This window comes from Cryptotermes secundus, unplaced genomic scaffold, assembly GCF_002891405.2.
Source record: "Cryptotermes secundus unplaced genomic scaffold, Csec_1.0 scaffold665, whole genome shotgun sequence".
NCBI lineage: Eukaryota > Metazoa > Arthropoda > Insecta > Blattodea > Kalotermitidae > Cryptotermes > Cryptotermes secundus.
Window position 1 is genome coordinate 41466 of NW_019725011.1, and position 20704 is coordinate 62169.

Below are 20704 nucleotides of genomic sequence, written 5' to 3' on the forward strand. Positions count from 1 at the left end.
CTGCAGGCCTGGAAAGAGTAAAGGAATGCGATTCTGCAGAAGCATGGCAGTATTCTTCCTGATAATGACTGGGCAATTTACAGCAGAGGAAACTTACAGTCTGATGTGGAGGGGACATCAACAAAGTTACAATGTTCTCAAAGGGTTTAAGCATAAAAAAATCCACTAGATTCTGGCAGTTCCAAGCCTGGCTACTTTGGCACAAGAATCTAGTGCTATTATTGCTGCAAACTTCTACAAAAGATATAATAAATTTAAAAAGGGAAAACATGTCATAAATAAAACAGGATTGGACAGATTCCTACTTTTATCATTCACATTTTTTGTTAAAAATAATCTGTATAAAATTTCTCAAAATAACTCATCATAATACAAAATGAGTATTACAGAAACATTTTCTCATGAAGTTCTCCTACAAATTGCACCTGAAATACATTTTTGACTCTGATATTATATTATAAAAAATTCAGGAACTTATTCAGTTTAAGAAATAGATAAAAAGCAATTATATACAGCGGTACAGTAGTACGTATTGTCACGTGTAGGGGCTGTACACGTGACTTGGGTTTTGGATTGGGTGATGGGATTTATTGCACCTTATATATTCACAACTCAGGACTACAGGCAATACTGCACTATCTCTGGGGTTACACACTTTACAGTTCACCATGACACATGCACTAGGATTCTCAGTCTTCACTAGTCATATAGTGGCAACAGATTTATAACCATCTCACTGTAACTTAAAATCACACATGAAGTCTTCTTTTCAGAGTTTAACTCCTTTCTTGCCATTATTCTGCAACTGATAATTCCAAAGACTCTACTCAATTCACTTCCTCTGCTCCCAAGCTCATATCCTGGCAGGCTGGCATCCCAAAACTTGACTCTTCATTTGTAAACTACATACTGTTCTATACTTCCTTATACCCACTTCGCACCGACTACACTGAAACAAAGCCTCTACTGTTAAGGGGGCATGTTTACTGATCCGTTGCCTAGCAATAGATGTCCTATTGTTGTAGGCATTTGCTTCTACGGGAATGTGTTTACCAAGTTGTTGCCTAGCAATGGGTATACACATCACATTGCTCCCTTACAGCTATTCATCCCAAGTAACCTACAGGCATACCACCATTTTTTTCTTTTCCGAGGGCTGTGTTTATGATATCTGTGATCAGTCTCACCTTCCTTCCTGTTGTTTGGTTTTTCACAGTGTTTACTCTCAAAACGCTCCTGTTGCTCCCTCCTTATGGCAGCTCATCCCAAGCAGCTTCCTGATAAGGTACCAGTCTATCCAGTTTTTCACCATCCTGTTTTTTCCGACTGGTGGGGAAAACTACTTAGAATGGCAGGTGCTCCCACACTGCCAGCTCTTACTCTGTGTGCAGTCTCTTTCTGTTTCAGAGGGGGCTGACCCCTCCACAATGGCCAGTCCCTCACTTTCTGCAAGCCGAAGGAAATTCGAACTGCTCGTTTCATGATCTCCAGTACGACAGCCTTCCTGTAGATCTTGCTGAATTCCCTCTTGCTTCACAGCTGCTTCCTCAGGCCTGTCCCATATGCCACTGTTGCATTCTGGGTCCAACATCCCGTCCTGACCGTCCATCCCTTAGGGATTCCTTTTGCAACCTCATCCTAGTTTTGTCCCTTATGCCCGTACCCCTTATGCTGTGCCACTCTTGCACAGTGGGACATCACTCTGTGGTAACAGCCAGTTTCTTCCAGGACCCACCACTGCCCTGAGTTCATTCCTTCAGCTTTCTGCGGTGCCCTGTGGCGAGGTGCCAGCCCCTATGCCATTTCTTCAGGGCTCTGACAGGTTTCACTGCAGCCTATTCCTTAGGGACTTCCTTATGCACATCTACAAATTTAATTTCCTGTGGATTCATCTCCGTCTTTTCTGGATAGGCCTCCATCACTTCTTGGCAGGCCATCATCTCTTTTCAACTGTCCATTTCTTCTAGTCAGGCATCCATCTTGGCATTCATACTAACCAGCATTGCTTGTGTGGCATCCATCTTGGCCAGCAGGTGTTCCAACATGTAGGCTGATGATACAGTCAACCACTACAGTCTCCAATCCAATAATCAATAAATGCAATCCCACTTCTGACACCAAACGGTTACATGTAGGGGTTGTGTGAATGACTTATAAGATGGGTTTTGGATTGGATGATTGGCTTTACTGCAGCTCGGGACTACAGGCAATACAGTGTTATCGCCAATCTACACACTCTATAGTTCACCGTTAAACATATTTCTCAGTCTTCACTAATTGTATCCTGCCAATGGATTCATAACAGTCTCACTGTCAATTCATATCACACAAGAAGCTTTCTTTTCACAGCCTAATTCCTTTCTTTCCATTATTCTGCACCTGCCATTTCCAATCACTCAACTCGATTAAATTTCTCTGCTACCAAGCTCATATCCTTCAAGGCTGGCATCCCAAAATTCAACTCTTCACTTCTCAACTACAAATATTATTCTATAGTTCTTTATAACCACTCTGAACAAACTACGCAGAAAACACAGGCTTTATTGTTAAGGTGTGTTTACTGATCCGTTGACTAGCAATGGATGTCCTATTGTTGCATGTGCTTTCTTCCGCAAGAACGTATTTACTGAGTCGCTGCCTAGCAATGGTTATACAAGTCACAGTATCAATATAGGTACTCAAATTATACACAAGTGTCAGTTTGGAGGTTCTCATGGCATAGATCAGGAAGAATGATGTTTTCTGGGATGTGACACCATGTATTCTGGTAGAAGTGTACTGAAATTTTGAACGAAGGTCAGCAAGCTTCTACCAGATTACACAATGTCATATCCCAGCATCATATCTTCAGCATCTGTAACTATAAGTGTAAAATACCACAGTATTACAATTAAAATACACACCTCAAGAAGGTCGTCTAGGAAACTACAAGCCAGAATATCCTGAATACGCACACGACCTGTGCGAAGTGGGTCTAAGAAGAACAGGAATTTGCGTACAGCTGTACATACATAGAAACTGTGGAATGACTTCTCCAGTCCATCAAGTTGTGGTAATGTGGGAATCAGTTCTAAAATGTAGTTTTCAAGGTCCTGGAACAGAATATTGCAGTACATACAAATATTGAACCAAACGCTTATCCTTTTAGCCTGTTTAAACAATTTATTTTCTACATCAGAAATAAGACCAGATCTCTTTCTATCCATTTCTTTTACAGCTGAATGAATTAGCATTACAGCATCAGTAACTAACCACTTCACGAAGGTAACCTTGTCCTACAACATCATACAATGAGAGTCCAATGCGAGTCTGGTGGTACCAAACCTTCCTCATGATGTAGTTGAAAAGGGCCATGATATTGATACGTCCATAGGGATCTCCATGTTGCAGTTTTGCGAATACTGCAGCAGTGAAGTAATTTCTGAAAGAGGAATATAATGTGATTATATAATGCTTTCTAACTACCTGACAGTAGGAAAGGCCTGCTCTATCATGTTATTTTACAAAACTGTACAAACTGTGAAGTTCATGGAGAATCAATAAGAAATCGTAGGATGATGAGTGAAGACTCAAAACTGATGAGTGAGTAAGAAGTTTCCGATCATTATAATTATATTCTTAACACTCGTAACTGACACGCAAAAATAATCTGAAATTAAACAATAATTCTTGAAGGTATTATTTCTCTTAAATTTTCATCATGAACGTATGAAGCAAATTTAAATTTGAAGAAAGCAGTCTTCTGGGATGTGGCACCATGTAGATGTGGCGTTAAGCAACGTTCCTCTGAAATGTCGGTTAACACCACAGCTACACAGTGCCACATTCCAGAAGACTGCTTTCTCTACAATCATCGCCATGAAAACCTCAAATCTTACAAATTTTAATTTTACTACAACTGTGGAGAATTATGAAACTAAAACACCTACTTGCATTTTGGACCTCCCAGAGTTGCAACGTGCAGAAAATCTTCATAATTAATAAGTTGCTCTTCTTCAGAGTGTGGTGGGCTGTGGTATTTGTCAAGAAGGACCCACAAGGCCTGGAAAAAAAAAAACAATCAGAAACCTTAAAATCATATACCCAGTATGAGATGTCTTTGGAATAATTTAATTCTGTTATATAACACAGAATTTAGGCAGGAAGAAAAAGAATCATGCAAAACAGATCATTGAGAGAAATATTCTACATCTTAAAAAAATCCAGATCATTGAGAGAAATATTCTACATCTTAAAAAAAATCCAAAGTTTATCAGATCACAATTACTCTGCATTTCATTCTTTTGAAAAAAAAAATAAATAAATAAAATTATTGTGACAGGAAATGCAGTCCAGTTCCTTCCCCTAACATGTAAAATTCTTTTTTAGGTACTAATTCAGTAACTCTGTCATGATTATGTTAAGTAGGTCACTTGTCCCAGGGCATGGCGTCTCAGGTTTTGGATGTAGAAGATGGCCTCCAAATATGAAGGGCAATTGCAAACATACTGAACGAACAGTTATGGGCAGCCAACAAATAGGATCTCTCCAGCTTGGGATTGGGCACGGGACACAGCTCCTCATCCTAAAGGGAACAGCATGTTACTAAATGTTACACAGGGCCTTGCGCCTATAAAAGCTATTTTAAAATGACAATGAACCCTTGGACTCCATAAAATTTCAAAAATTTCTTCAGTAATTGAGTGCTTATTAGAATTCAACTTTTCTCCAAGTACTTAGCTAGAAACAAATATATTTTTGAACTTCAAATGGCTGTTAGTGTATCCACTGAGAAAAGTTTTAATGGGATTTGTAATCTCTTGAGTACAAGTTGAAGTGCCAGCTCTAAGGAAGATCTGTGATCTGTGTTAGAACAGATTATCAGAAAGAAGAATGAAAGAAACTGCAACATATTACAAAAACAAAGTCTTAAATATTATCACAATTTAGCGATGAGACACGAAGTTTGGAGTGATAACTAAATTTACTGAACATTTCTAACTCGTAACTTCATGCAACTGTAACAGTTTCAGAGATCTACATACTCTACAGATCACTGTACTGCAGCACACATGAAGTCTTGTCTTCACCAGTTGTTGCCTGGTAATAGCTCCCAACAACATAGAGAACAAATGCTACTTTAATTGTTTCTTGCATCCTGTTGTGTATTTAATTAATATTAGAGTCAATTTTACCGACCACACAACATATTTTTATTATTATTACACATGTAGTGTAATAATAATAAAAATATGTTGTGTGGTCGGTAAAAGTGACTCTAATATTAACAAATTCTACTTCCATACACACCTTCAATTCATTGTTGTTCAACAGTTGTCGTCCAAGACGTTGAAGAAAGATGGCACGTGCTTCTTCACGTAGTTTCTGTGATAGAATTTCATCATCTTTTGGCAGCTGCAAGAAACAAATAACAATCATTTTAAACATCTAAAACAGTAACTACCATACTGTGTTCAACAGAACCTTGGGGTTGATGAGCAATTATCCACTTCCATAATGATGGATTCAATGTGAACCCTCATAAGAAAATAAATTATTACAGTTGCAAACCTAAAGCATTTGATGTTCTAAAATAAATTACTGAAGCTCCAGATCATTTCCAACTACAAGAATTTTGAACGATTTCCAATATTTGATATTTGTTAACAAAGACCAGAGTATGAGCTTGATGCTTCACATTACCCAGAATTTATTACTTTACCGGGTCCATTCAAGACACTACTCTGAGGTGCTATCACCTCTGGTCTTTCCAGGTATTTACATTTTAATTAAATCTGGCTATGACAGAAGCGACAGATCTCTTTCAATTTTTCTACATTCTATCTTACATGAGTGATGTGTTAAAATGGCTGGCATTCCTCATTTCTGTATGTTATTTTTAACTAGAATAAGGTTTGGGTTTGAGAAGTTTTTGATATTATGAAGTATAAGCAGCAATGCCTATGTCTACTTTTACGATGCGTGTCTCTTAGAAAGGAAACAAAAACAAAATAAACATCGCCCAAATGCTATCAGAAACTTCCCAGACTGTTATTGTTGTAACTGCCTGGGTGAAAGAAGATGAGAGGAGAGGCCAAGCCTACTGCATCAGTCTGCCACATGACACCACACTGTGAACATGCAAGTGCTCTTTCAACTCGTGTTTCATTTTGTCTGCAAGGTATGGCAAAATTGAGCAAAATGTCTGCATCAAGTTTTGAAGCTTGGAAAATTCACAACCAAAACACTGAAATGCTTCAGGAGGCTTCTGGAGAACATTTTTTTAAGACAGCGGTTTTTGAGTGCCATTCATGTTTCAAGGCCGGTCAAGGGTCAGCTGAAGATGATGAATGTTCAGGGTGATCAAGCAACAGCATAACAACAGAAAATGTTGATAAAATTCAAGAACTCACCCCATGAAGATTGTCACTGAATAATCCATGAGCTCACAGACTCTATTTGGATCAGTTATGGAGTTTGCCAAGAGAACTTAATGAAAAATCTGAACATGTGCCGCACTGCCGTGAAATTTGTTCCCCGACTCTTGACAAATAATCAAAAGCAGTGGAGCATAAACATATGCCTTGAGCAACGAGAGAAGGCTAACATGGACCCAATTTTTATCTCTAGGATCATAATGGGTGACAAAAGTTAGATTTATGGTTAGAATCCAGAAATAATGTAACAATTGTCGTAGTGAAAGAGGCCACAATCACCAAGAGCAAAAAAGGGGCGGCAGGTGCGGAGTTCAACAAAGAACATGCTCGTTTTCTTCTTCTTTTTTTTGACATGAAGGGGTTTGTTCTCCGTGAATTCGTTCCTCCTAACACTATGATCAAAATCTGGCTTTTACTTGTACTGTGACGTTTTGAGACACTTGAGAGAAAATGGGCGACAAAAAAGACTGGAACTTCGGCGCAACCACAACTGCCTCTGTCATGACGTGCTCACCCACACATTCCTGAAAACCACACAGTTTGACTAACAACATGGTTATCGTTCCCCATCCTCCCTACTCGCCAGACTTAGACCCCTGTGATTCTGCTTTCTTTCCCAAAATGAAAATGAAACCGAAGTGATGACATTCTAATGAAATCAAAGGGATCGCAAGCAGTACTCAACAGCATTACAGAAAATGACTTTCACAGTGCTTTCAAAACATGGAAAAATAATGGGATCGCCGTATACATTCCCAAGGAGACTGCTGTGAAGGAGATGGCAGCCAAAATTAAATTAAGCCAGCATTTCTCTTTTGACCTAGTCTGGGAACTTTGCGATACTTCTCATAGGACATCTATTACAATTTCACTTCCCATCTGTCTGTATATATAATACAACTTGAGAAAGAATCTCCTCTAATTCTTGCAGTGGAGTAGGTCCCATGGTACTTAGGCTGCAATTGGGCCCAATGTACAGTTCCAGATGATTGATGAAAGAATAGAGCCTTGTTGGAATGATAAATAGAAGGGAAAAGCAAAGTACGATGGGGTACCCAAAAGAAACCGAACTAATTTTTTGTGGGCAGAGCTTTTGTAGTACCGCGTTTTGCCGCTATGAGCGCATAGAGCTAACATTCCTGAGTCGATAAGCCGACTACTGTTGCTACAGAAGGTAAGGACTAGTTTCGGCAGAGTTTATAGTGACAACTGTTTTGTGTGATCGTCATTTTTGCAATGGCTGATTTTCGTGAACAGCGTGCGGCGGTGAAATTCTGCTTTTTGCTCGGGAAAAGTGGAACAAAAACTCTTGAAATGTTAAAAACAGCGTACAAGGACGATGCTATGGGGAAAATTCAAGTGTTTGAGTGGTTTTCCCGTTTCAAAAATGGTGAAATGTCAATTGATGACAAACCTCGTTCTGGTCGTCCTTCCACGGCCCGAACACATGAAAATGTTGAAAAAATTCGTGAAATCATCAAGGAAGATCGACGACGGACCATTGAAGAAATTGTGGAGCTGTCGGGAGTGACTTGGAGCTCAGCGGCCAGATTTGTGGCAGTCGGGTGACGAGTTTTTCCATCATGACAATGCCCCTGCTCACACAGCCCTGTCTGTACGACAATTCTTGACCAAAAATGGTATGACCCCTGTTCCTCACCCTCCATACTCACCCGACCTTGCCCCGTGCGACTTTCTTTTGTTTCCTCGAATGAAAAGAGACATGAAAGGAAAAAACGACGGAGGCGCTGTCAAGCATCTCAAAAGATGAATTTAGACAATGTTTTGAAAAATGGAATAAAAGACTAGAGAAGTGTATTAGTGTAAGTGGAGAGTACTTTGAAGGGGATTGAAGGTTTGTGCTTAAAATTTGAATAAATAAGTTTAAAAAAAAATAAGTTCAGTTTCTTTTGGGTACCCCCTCGTACTTGGAGAAAAACTTGCCATAGTACCTACCCCATGCAACACAATTCCCATATGAACTGCCCTGGAATTGAACAAAGACCTCTGCAGGGGGAAAGTGGTGACTAACTTCCTGAGCTATGGCATGGCACTTGGAAACAGACAAACCAACTGTGGTTATATTTGATACTGCATAATTTTATGAAAAACTGCTGAGACACTTTGATTTCCATTTATATAAGACAAGAAGAAATCAGTCTTCTGGGATGTGGCACTATGTAGAGGTTGTATTAACCGACGTTTCGGAGGAACGTATCGCTTCCATCTTCAAGGTAGAAGAAAAAAGAAGAAGATCGGAGAGCGAGGAACCAGCGTGAGCAGGTGCTAAACTTCAAATCTTACATAGATAAGGCAAGTTTAATGCTTACTTTATGAGATGAACTACATGCATTTCTGTGTATAACTGCAAGTAAATAAATATTTATGAAAATAGAAAGTGTTCTGAACAAAAGTTGTGGAGAAAAATTGTGCATACACTTCATGTCCAATACAATTTTGCCTTAAGTCCTAATGTTTCTGTGAAAATTGAATAGAACTGGGAAGACATCTCACAATTGTTATGCTGTGCATACATTTCTGTACTTGTATATTCAACGATCAAGCAAAATTATGAAAACTCAAGTAAGGATTACTCAAGTCAATCATTAACTGATAATCTAGATGTAATAATAAAGTGAACGCACCATACCATACATACACTTCATAACTTGCTTCAGTTTTACTGAGACAAAAACAGGATGTTGGTTTAAGCAGGGAGGGGGAGGGGGGATTGCCAGAGTGTGTGTAGAATTAAATATTCATTGCAAAGAGACAAGATTAATGAGGCTGTAGATATACTGTATTTTACCTCTAAGACAGGAAACAGAATGAGACATTCTAGGATAAAGTACAGAAAAAATGAGTACTTACTTCTGGTATGTTGCACCATGCAGCCTGATACAAGGTTATCACTGGTTTAGAGGAACATACTACATCCATCTCCCAGTTCTCCTCGTCACTTGCTTGGCTTACTCTTTTATCCTGAAGGTGGAAGCAGTACATTCCTCCAAAACAACAGCAAACTGTCGAACTATACAACTTAACATCGCAGAAGATAGTATTCTTCGGTCACCAATGTGAGAACCTCAAACCTCAAAATGAATACCGGTTTTGTGAAGAATGTATGAAAAGAAAGTGGGAAACAAAATATGCTTTAAGTGATTTCAATGGGAAAAAAAAAGCACCAGGAAAAAGAAAGACACAAGAACTGTGATGGATAAGACACGGATGTGACAAGAGGAGGAACCAAAGCAATGTAATAAATATGTTACAAAGTAAGAGGTGAAGAAAATATGGGTAGTTACTAGGAACATTTTGAGAAAAAGGGGCCACATAACTGAAATTAAACCTTATGCTTGGATAAAACATGTTTATAAGCTGTTTTCTACATAGTGTGGAGGTTCTTTAAAAAGCATATGTGAAGTTCTGTTATTATGTCAATATATAAAAGGAACTGGATACAGATTATACTGTTATAAAAGCCATCCTCTCAATTAGACACATATGTCTCCCAGATACAAGTTGAAATGATGAATTTAGTTGCTTGGTTGTTACCTGCAGCACTTGCAAATAAATATTACACATAAATATTTCACACAGAAAAAGAGAGCAAAGGCGCACTCACAGTACCTATCTTTCATATTATGCTTTTGCTGCTCCAGTAATTATGATGAAATGTAAGTTATGCAGGTACTAAATCATACCTAACCTTAAAATAAAACTGTGGAATAGCGCTGTATGTCGGGTCTGTCCCCTCTTCTTTCTTCTTTCTTCCCCAATAATATTTTATAAACAGTTCTGACTCACATTCAAAAGCCTTCTGGTGTGAAATCTCTGAAATTAAATAAAGAACTGCATGCACAGACTGTATGAAAGAGAAGTAGTGAATATGTACAATATAAAGTTCTGGTTATACAGAGTTCTATCTTCTGGGATATATCACTAGGCAGTTTGTTGACAGTTAACCAGCGTTTCAATGTCCATCTTCAGGGTGAATGAGTAAGCCAAGTAAGAAACTTCAGCAACACTGGTTGACTTTGTAGCATTATATCCCAGAAGACAGAACTCTTCAAATAATGACTACTTAAATCAAATGTGTTCATACCTGGCCTTTTGGCAGCACATTTCTTCAGCAATTCTTTCAGATCCATGCCTACATTATTTCCTAAAACAACATATTTGCATACTTCTATTTACTGTTGCTAACCTTCACTTCATACACCTGCTACATGAAACCCTAATGCAGGAATCACTGTTTATGAATGATCAACATGGGTGGATACAAATCATATTAAATAAACTACCTAGAACTGTTCATCATGCTTTCTTTCCTATGAGTGCAGTAACTTTCCTTACGAAAACAGAAACTTTAAAATAAGTTCAGTTCGTTTACTTCATTCCATTACGTCATATGGAATAATTCTCCGGGGAAATCCAACTGACAGCAAAATACTGTTTTGTCTCTGAAAGAAATGGTTAGAATTATGGCAGACGTTAATAGTTAACTATCTTATACGGTGTTATGAAAGAAATGTAATATTCTTCCGTTAGCTAGTTCTTACTCTTGTTATTATTATCTGTTGCAGACCACATGGAATACGATCAAACAAAATCTGATATACACCACACGTACCACCAACTAACCTCAGTATCAGAAACAATCAGAAAGAAGTTATCATACCGAAATAAATCACTCATTAACCTTCGTCCTACAATCTTTGTTTGGATCACGGTATAAAAAGGCTTAAATTGCATTGTACCTTCTATCAAACTCCTAGTCTGTACAATTTACCTTAAAAGTTATCGATTACGAACACATGTAAGTAAAATTGTGATGGTTCTTTCATATCATGTCTGTCTGTTAAATCAATAGCAGTTACATTTTTCTATTTATATTATACTAGTATTATTACCATATTACCACCTCCACAACCAGCCCAATACCTCACAAACGACCTATCCCGCTGTTCCTATCTATGCTATCAATGTCGATCGATGTCGATCTACGTGATCTATGTCGCTTAGGTCGCTTATGAAGCTTATGAACCTTATGAACGTCCGGAGGGTCCGGATCCGGTCCGGATGTCGTCCGGAACGTCATCTATGTCATGCAATTTTGATTCCCGTTCAAACGATTGATGGAGATCGATAGTTCTAAATCGAATGATGTGATCGATGTGATAGTTTGCTTTCGATCTTTCGATTGTCGTCAGTAGAAATATGCCATGTGAGAGCAATATTTTTGACATGTCGCATCCATGAATATGGTTGTGAATATTTTCTTTTCTAGTTGAAACAGCAGTCTCATTCTTCGTTTTAACTCGTTTTAAACTGACATGACTTCCCATAGCTGTTACGTACCTGGCTGCAAAAGTGGATATGCATCTAACATCAGAAAGGCAAGGCAAGCTGGAGAAAACATTCCATCACTTTTTCACCCCCCGGAGGTATTTAAATAAGCATAATTTGTTGAAACATATTTGAAGGGAATATTTAAGAAATCGGGGATACCAGGTAAAATAGATACTGACCATTGGCAAACTAATATTATGTCAAATTTGTGGTTCTCACAGGAGTGACTATGAAGAGTACAATGCTTGGGTTATGAGGTCGTGTAATCCAGTAAACCTTTAAGAAGTTAACCCAAACCGTGTGTGAACTTTTACCGGACTACACGGTTTCATGTCCCAGAAGATTGTATTCTTTATAATAGCTTGCGCTTTTCATGCCTAAAAATGGAAACTTTAGCCCCCCCTCCCCCACTTAAACAACATAGTGGCCCAAACCAGAAGTAATCATATTATAAAGTTGTGACTTTATGCCATTCAGTTTAATGTCAATATAGACCTTGGTGTTTTCAGTTTTATTCCTCATGCTATTATTTAGAAAAGGACAATGTGCATGTTTTCTGTTTGCAATAAAGTAATATGTCATCTTATGCAGAAACAATAAATATTAAAATTCCATAACCTATTGTATCGTTAGTGTTGGAAGTGAAATTTGCTTGATCACATTATTCAAATTAAATAAATGTGTGACCTTCACTTTGTAACAAATAATGTAGTATGACTGATCTTGATTCTTTGGCTTATACTTGTACTTCACTCCCCATTAAGACACTAGAGAAGTCTCTCACTCACACATGTAGCTTAACCCTTTCAGAGAAGCCACCAAATGTGCAGCTATGCAAGAATTTCCCAGCATTTTATGGAACCTGAAGGTTCAGTACCATGTTCACAAGATCTCTCCACTGGTTCCTGTCCTGAGCAAGATCAGTCCAATCCATACCATCCCATCCTATCTCTCTAAGATTCATTTTAATATTGTCCACCCACCTACATCTTGGTCTTCCTAGTGATCACTTTTTTCCTGGATTTCCCACCAGTATCCTATATGCATTTCGCTTCTCTCCCATTCAGGTTACATGCCCTGCTGATCTCATCCTCCTTGACTTGATCATTCTAGTTATACTTAGGGAAGAGTACAAGTTATGAAGCTCTTCATTATGCAGTTTTCTTCAACCTCCTGTCACTTCATCTCTCTTCACTCCAAATATGTTCATCAACACCCTGTCTCGAACAACCTCAGTCTGTATTCCTCCCTTAATGTCAGAGACCAATTTCACACCCCTACAGAGCTACAGAAAAAATTATAGTTTTGTATATTGTAATTTCTGTGTTTTTAGACAACAGACAAGAAGACAAAAGGTTTTGGACTGAATGGTAGCAAGCATTACCATAATTCAGTCATCTCTTAATTCCCTCCTGCATCAGGTTTTGATTTGTTATAGTTGTTCCCAAATATCTGAACTGTATCACATTTTCAAAACATCTGTTTCCTATCTTTATGTCATGATTTTTCCCTGCATTCTGGTGATGAGACAGCAACATGTACTTAGTTTTCTCAATGTTTATGTTTAGACCAACTTCCTTAACTCTCTAGTCCACAAGCGAACTATACTGACCGAATGACCACCACTTGTTGGTGAAGTTAGTGCCAACTTTTGCGGATAGAGGGTGTCATGTGGTCAGCACAACGGTTCCCCATGGTCGTTAATCCTGGTTTTCTAGACTACCAATCTCCTTAAAGTTAAAGTTTCTGTGTTTTTCTTTATGGTATCTATATTAGCACCCAATAGATTCACATCATTGGCATAGACCAACAGGTGATGTGTCCTGTTTAATTTCAGTCCCACCAGGTTTTCCTGGACCTTCTTAATGGCATATTCTAATGCAAAGTTGAAAAGCAGTGTCGATAAAACATCTTCTTTTAGACCATTCTGGATAGAAAAATTATCAAGACAAATGTTTGTCTATATGGACTTTACTGTACATTCTGTTTAAACACATTTTAATCAGCCTAACTAGTTTAATGGGTACCCCAAAATCTATCAGAACATTGTACAGTACTTCCCTCCTAACTGAATCATATGCTTTCTTGAAGTCTACAAATAACTGATGTACTGTGTAAGATTTGAGGCTTTCATGGTGGTGACTATGAAGAAAGCAGTCTTCTGGGATTTGGCACCATGTATATGTGGTGTTAACCGACGTTTCGGAGGAACGTATCGCCTCCATCTTCAGGGTAGAAGAAAAAATATAAGAAATCTGCAAGCGAAGAGACCGTGAGAACCGGTAAAAGCAGACTGTTGTTGGAATTATACACAGCTATGTGAGAGCAGAGAAGGAAGGGGGGAAGGGCAAGTATACAATTGAAAACAGTAGTGTGGGAGGGGGGGGGAAAAGGAGCTGGGACAAGCATGGTTTTTGTGTTGGGGGAGAGAAAGGCAAGGTTAAAGGCTGGGCACTAACCCGTAAGCTGAGGGGGGGGTTGTTATGTTGGTTGGTCATGGCCTGTGTGGCCTTCAGGATCTGGCGTCATATCCCAGTGGGGGTTTTTAAGAGAACAGATGGGAGGCAAGTCTTGGAAGCCTCTCTGGTCAAGTGGGATCTGTGGTGGACATAGTGGCGCTGGGGCAGGTTTTCTCCAAGGACTTCGGTTTCCCCTGCCAATCTTCATTCCACCAAATTCTCCATCACCATAGTCACCTGGGGTGGGTACAGTAGGCCAATCAGTGGCCGCCGTGCCAAGTGGACCCAGCTGGACTCCACCCCCCCACTATGCAAAATGGATATGAGATTTGGTACTTGGAATGTTAGAAGTATGTATAGGGCAGGTTCACTCAGGGCAGTGGCAGAAGAAATCTCAAAATATAAGTTAGATTTAGTGGGAGTACAGGCACCAAACCAGCAGGCAAATGTACTTTTTTATATGGAAAGCGGAATGACAACCATGAATTAGGTACAGGTTCTTTTGTACGTAAGAGAATAATATCAGCAGTTAAGAGGATAGAGTTTGTTAGTGATTAGGATGTCATACATAATACTAAGAGGTCACTGGTGTGATATCATCATTCTGAATGTTCATGCCCCAACAGAAGATAAAATTGATGATATGAAAGATAGGTTCTATGAAGAACTATTCAATAAATTCCCTAAATATCACATGAAAATTTTGTCAGGAGATTTCAGTGCCAAAATAGGTAGGGAAAACTTTTCCAAACCAACAATTGGGAATGAGAGTTTACATGAAATTAGTTAGAGTTAGAGCACTAAACTTGAGAAGTCTCTAGTTTCGTTAAATCTGATGTGGCAGATTGGCATAAAATCTGGCCAGCGCAGAGAACTGGAACAGTTCTCTGTAAGCTGAGTAGACTTTACTTAAACCAAAACAGGCAACAACATCTATGTAAAATCAAAGACCGCTCTAGAACTTAGCATGATGGGGAATCTGTATCATTATCTGCTTGGCAACTGAACAGCCAAACAAATGCTGTATCAACACCTTGCAATTTATACATCCTGTAGATCAGCATACAGTTGATGTAGGCCATCACAGAGATAATAGTGTTCAGTTGTGAGGATGGCACAATGAAAGTTCTATAACTTTTGGTTACTTAGGCATATTTATAATCTGCATTTATATTTCTTCATAGCATATGGTACAATTATGGGATTCAATAATACAGAGAAATGACAGGAACCTCCATCAATGTGACTTGGTTTGTTCACTGCACTTCAAGGAGGAGGATATAGAACGTTATTATACTCATATCATTGATGGTCAGGTGGTTCGGATAGAAAGAGGAAATCCAAAACTAAGAAAAGGTGCTGTGCCATCTGTGTTCTCCTGTGATAACTTAAAGGGACTTAGGGTAAGTATGGTCTTTATGTTTGCAGTATGATGAGATCCCCCCACCCACATTGTCAGCATCTCATTGTGCACATCCACAAATTGAAAGAAAGCGTATAGAATCATGTGTCATTTAAAATACAGAAGTACCTATATCAAATCCTGGCCAGACTGGATTTTCTTGCTTATTAAGATTAGCCATGATTTTCCTCAGTTCCATATACCAGGTTATTTAAATGAATTAGACTATGGTCAAATTGTCCCCATGCCTCTAACTTCAAGTTCAGTACACTGCAGCCTCAGAAAGGAAACAGTATACAATAGAGTAACTATACGTTTAAGTGATATTTGTGCTCCCACATGATGTCCACCAGCAAACTTGCACAGGATTTGTATTAGAACCAACAAAATCTGCTGTAAACTGAACTAAATTAACGTCATGAAACTGGTTACTGAGTTTAAATTTGTAAGATTTGAGGCTTTCACGGCGGTGACTATGAAGAAAGCAGTCTTCTGGGATTTGACACCGTGTATATGTGGTGTTAACCGACGTTTCGGAGGAACGTCGGTTAACACCACATATACACGGTGCCAAATCCCAGAAGACTGCTTTCTTCGAGTTTAAATTTGTTTCAGAACTGTAAATATATGACTAAATAGAAGCAAAACTCACTAGTTACTGTGGTGAGTGTGAATGGTTTTCATTAGCCCCTTCCATCTTACAAATTAGTCAGCCATTTCTTTTCACATTCATTGTTCATAATCATCCTGTCATATCTCCTCGATGCTATAGCTTATCTAATGAAACACTAGTGAAATATGCGAAAACAAACGAAACTGCTATTATATTAATATGTTTAATGAAGTGTATTTCAAAACAGGCTACGAGGAGAAGCAGAGCTCTAGCTCAAAGGCGCAGTTTGGAAAAGAAGCGTAAGCTAACTGCAGGTGACTATGCCGTTGGAACATCCACTCATTTTAAAAAAGGAGTCACAATTTCCAGACATGACAGAGCATCCATCCAAATTAAAGAGGAGCAGAACTCTGATTCTGAAGAAAGACCTAACCCAGCACTCACTGAGGGTATGAAATCCCCATTATTTGAAGTGTTCAACACTTCTGATCATTGTAGAACTGAACTGTATGGCCTGTTAGCAGGCAACAAGACTGAAGCCTCTGCAGAGATTAAAAAAACATTATCATGTAGGAGTGATTTTGAATTTCCTATTTCTTTAGCAGAAGAAACTACTAAAATAACTGGTAACAGAATACCTGAAACAATGCTTTGTAGACCAAACGAGCCAAATGAAGTGGATACTGCAAAGCTGCGAGTGTCAGCTTTCACTTACAGTGAACTACTTGAATATGCCTATGTGATTCCATTACCATCATCACTATGGGCTGTTCATAAGCAGCCTCGTGACAAGTATGTTGCCTTTGTTCATATGACATACAGCACAGTAGATGGATTCAAAACTGACCGAGGTGTTGTGTTTGAAGAGACATGTGAACCTGTCATATTCTTTTATAGCCATAGAGTTCGTCTTCCTCAGTTAGAAAAGAAAGTTACATGTGTTGGGGATGTAAGTAACTTATTGCAAGAAGTTGACGAATTCCATGCTGTCTGCCTTTTTGTGGATTGTGTAAAATAAATTTAAATATCAAGCTAAGGCATGTTTGTAAGTGCCGACAACCAAACAAATGTGGATGGATGCACTTTAACTGAAATACAACAGACTCTCAGCTATCCTTGGTAATAAAGAGAAATAGCAGGATAATTAGAAGTAACAGGTGATCCAGATATCTGGAAATGTCCACTACCCATGCTGCATTCAAGCCTCAGCATCATAACATGCTTCTGATTGTCCTGGAACTTCAGTGTGCTTATGTTAATTACACAACACGCTTAACATAAATATAAAGAGAAATAAAGATAAACAAAATTTTGTGCTCTTGAAAAGGAGCAAGGACAGTACAGTCAGTATGATGACTGGCTGCGGCTGAGGGGTTGGAGTTCAAGTCCCAGTAGAGCAAGATTTTTCTCTTCTCTATGTCATCCAGACTGGCTCTGGAACCCACCCAGCTTCCTATGCAGTGGGCATCAAGGGGTAAAGTGGCCAGGAAGTGAAGCTGACCACTCACCTCCAACTAATACCGAGGTCAAGAATACATAGATAATGGTCCTAGAAGTAATCTATTTTAGACTTTTGTTTAAGGGATTTTCTTTCTTCCTTTCTTATTACTGTTTTCAGCCTCTATAATTTCCAGCTTATTAGAAATAAGTGGTCCTTAATCCATTCAAGGACAGATTCACTACTAATATGATTTTTCAGCCACACTGTCAATTAAATTTCTTGCCCTTCTAAAAATTTAGTCACTCAACACTATGTAATTCGGTTAACATCTAATGATTGTGTGTCGCTCTCAGTGTCAGCTTATTCACAGCCTTCTGTGTTTTGCAAAATGGCATATAACGTGGCAGCTTAAATATGTTCCTCCTCAAATCCTGTGCAGTCAACAGTTTTGTGATCAAGAAGCCCCCCCCCCAAGCATTAAACAACACTGTACCAAATAAATCTCAGAGAAATATAAAGAAAAAAGATGCTGTGAAAATGAGAACTAAATGTAAAGGGCCAAGGAACGCTCTACCATAAAAAATTTGAAATAAATAGCCCGCGATGTCTTCAACAACCCTGTTCACTCAAAGAGGCAGGATAGAACTTCGCTGGTAAGGAACATATGCCCTTTATTCTCAATGCCATGAAGCAGCTGAGAGGGAACAGTATTACATGAAGGAAAAAAAAAAGCAGATGTAACCAGTAAAATGGGACAAATGTATAAGTTTTGCTTTTTTTGTACATTTTTAACTGAAAAAACTGGGGAATTACATTTTGGGTAACCCTTGAACATAGAATGGAAATAAATGCACACGGATAACTGATTTCAATGTCTTATTGTACCGCCTTTGACCTTACAAAAATGTACACATGCTGCAAAACAGTTAACAAATACAATAAGAACTCTTCACATAAATTAAAACTTCAGTACTCAAATTCATTTACCATTTTTCATCTGACATTGTCATCAGTTACATTCTGCCTCAGAAATATCACAGATGTCTGAAAAATGTCTCCTGACATGGAAAATTGTACAATTAAGAATAAAAAAAACAGGAACAATATTTCTATTATGGCCTGAGTTGTAACACTGGTAGTCAGGTAGGTGAAAAAAACATTTTTTTTTTTCCCTTGAAGATGGAGGCAGTATGTATCCTCTGAAATGCTGGTATCCATTTACCAGGCTACATGGTGCCATAACCCAGAAGGCCACAATGCGAAGGACCGTATTTATCAAAGACATCTACAACAGGCTTGAGTACAAATAGTGCAAGATACGAGCAAATGCTTTTTATAGGTTAGAAACAGTGGCAGAATATTAAGACATGTTGGACATACTAAGACACAGGTTGTTACTTGATTCAGCATATATGTGGTGAATCAAGGAACAAGTATTTACTGGTCCATCTAAATGCCACCATCTTTGGACTTGCCTTTTATTTCTACCAGGTCAGTCCAAATTTGATGGTCAGTATTGTCAGAAATCGTACAAGGTTCTTGGTGTTATTACAGAAAAATTCTTCAGTGACAGGTTGACCACTCCTGTTAAACATTAATTGACAGCATCCTGTTGTAATACAGTTAATCTTTTTATTTTATGATAGTGTGATAAAGATCCAGAACATGTACTGTCTTCCTATTAGCTGGCTGTTGGTTGCTACTTCATAAAAAAGATAACAGAATATTCTAGAACTGATAAGCAAAATTTTGAAAGGTACAAGGTTGACCAGCAGAGCAAACATTACACAAATATACGAAATCCAATACCAATTAACAGCTTCAAAATGCAATCTATAATAGATTTGGTGGCATGTCAGTAATAGTGATGAACTGTTTATTATTTTTACCAGAAAACACTCAGCATGGAACTGTTTGCTACCACTGAAAGTTTGTTCACTATGTACCAGTTCCATTCCACAAACATCTTTCCTCCATTATTTTTGAGTGTTACTTGTACGTACAAAACTATATGCTACAAAAAAGATCCTACTTACTGTTACCAGAATATTTTATACAAAGTACTTAAATTTTTACTTTAAGATATAGTAAAACAGCTGTTTGACTAGTCTGATGTATAATATTAACTTACACTGGAAAAGACCTGAAAAGTAAAGCATGTTGTTTAGATATTTATATACCATTAGGCATCTGAAATAATATGCTGATTAGAACATTATGAAAATGTGTGCTGTGGTGTTACAGGTATTGTATATATAAGAGGAAGTTAAGGTAAAAGGTACCCTTGCATCAAAATACCAAACCGTGTCAGAGGTGACATGCAAGTAAAGCTCCAAATATTAACTTCAGTGCTAATGGAGATGACATAACTTTACACTTTGGCCACAGATGACAGACAGGACAATGTAGTTGTAGCAGTTGCTAATGCTCAGGCACTTGGAGGAATTCCATTTACCTGAATGTAATTATAACAAGAACTCAATGATACATGGTCTGACAATAAAGTTTGCAAACTCATCGCGGTAGAGGTGCTACATACCTCATTGCTGAATATCACTGTGGTTGCCTTCAAAGTACTCCCCTTGGGAAGCTATGCACCAATGCCAGCGCCTAGTCCACCCTTCAAAACAATTTTGGAACTGGTTTTGTGGAATGGCCTTCAGAACTGTTATCAAAATGCTTTCCTTTCAGTATCTCCTTTATCTTCGGGAACACAAAAAGTCATTGGGGGCTTGATTTCGCTTCCACTCTTGCCACATTTAATAAGAAATTTAATGTTCATTCCTTGTTTTAATTCAAGCTACGACATTCGGGCGACAGTACACCTCCCCTCCCCCTTTCCCTGAAGGCCTCAATCCTAACCACCACTCCGTTCTTCAGAAACATCCACAGAGGTTGGTAAGAGGCAGCAGTATGAAAGAATTTATTTCCTTACTTCCTGTGTGTACCCTGTTGGGACACAAGCAGGGTAAAATAGGTATGTTTTAATTCCAACATTTAGCACCATGATGGCTTAATGCA

General features: G+C 38.4%; 2 protein-coding genes across 8 annotated transcripts in view; one reads left to right on the forward strand and one right to left on the reverse strand.

The window, feature by feature from the left end:
• LOC111863214 (serine/threonine-protein phosphatase 2A regulatory subunit B'' subunit gamma) overlaps nucleotides 1-11469 on the reverse strand; it is a 19619-nt gene extending 8150 nt beyond the window's left edge. The window contains exons 1-7 of one of the 6 annotated variants that reach the window (XM_023849317.2): nucleotides 11330-11469; nucleotides 10522-10581; nucleotides 10126-10250; nucleotides 5290-5394; nucleotides 3930-4042; nucleotides 3253-3421; nucleotides 2904-3092 (exon numbers count right to left, since the gene is read on the reverse strand). In XM_023849317.2, the coding sequence (XP_023705085.1) occupies nucleotides 2904-3092; nucleotides 3253-3421; nucleotides 3930-4042; nucleotides 5290-5394; nucleotides 10126-10250; nucleotides 10522-10567 (747 nt within the window). In that variant the 5' untranslated portion in view covers nucleotides 10568-10581; nucleotides 11330-11469. The other 5 variants (XM_023849316.2, XM_023849314.2, XM_023849318.2 and 2 more) reach the window with 5 other exon arrangements.
• A 133-nt stretch (nucleotides 11470-11602) lies between these two features.
• LOC111863229 lies at nucleotides 11603-17679 on the forward strand. 2 transcript variants are annotated; one of them, XM_023849344.2, is made up of 3 exons: nucleotides 11603-11863; nucleotides 15412-15630; nucleotides 16490-17679. In XM_023849344.2, the coding sequence occupies exons 1-3, from the start codon at nucleotides 11753-11755 to the stop codon at nucleotides 17258-17260; spliced, it is 1101 nt and encodes a 366-aa protein (XP_023705112.1). In that variant the 5' UTR covers nucleotides 11603-11752; the 3' UTR covers nucleotides 17261-17679. The 2 variants fall into 2 exon arrangements, with proteins under 2 accessions (XP_023705112.1, XP_023705113.1); XM_023849345.2 differs by having other exon boundaries at nucleotides 11603-11820.
• Nucleotides 17680-20704: the final 3025 nt, after the last annotated feature.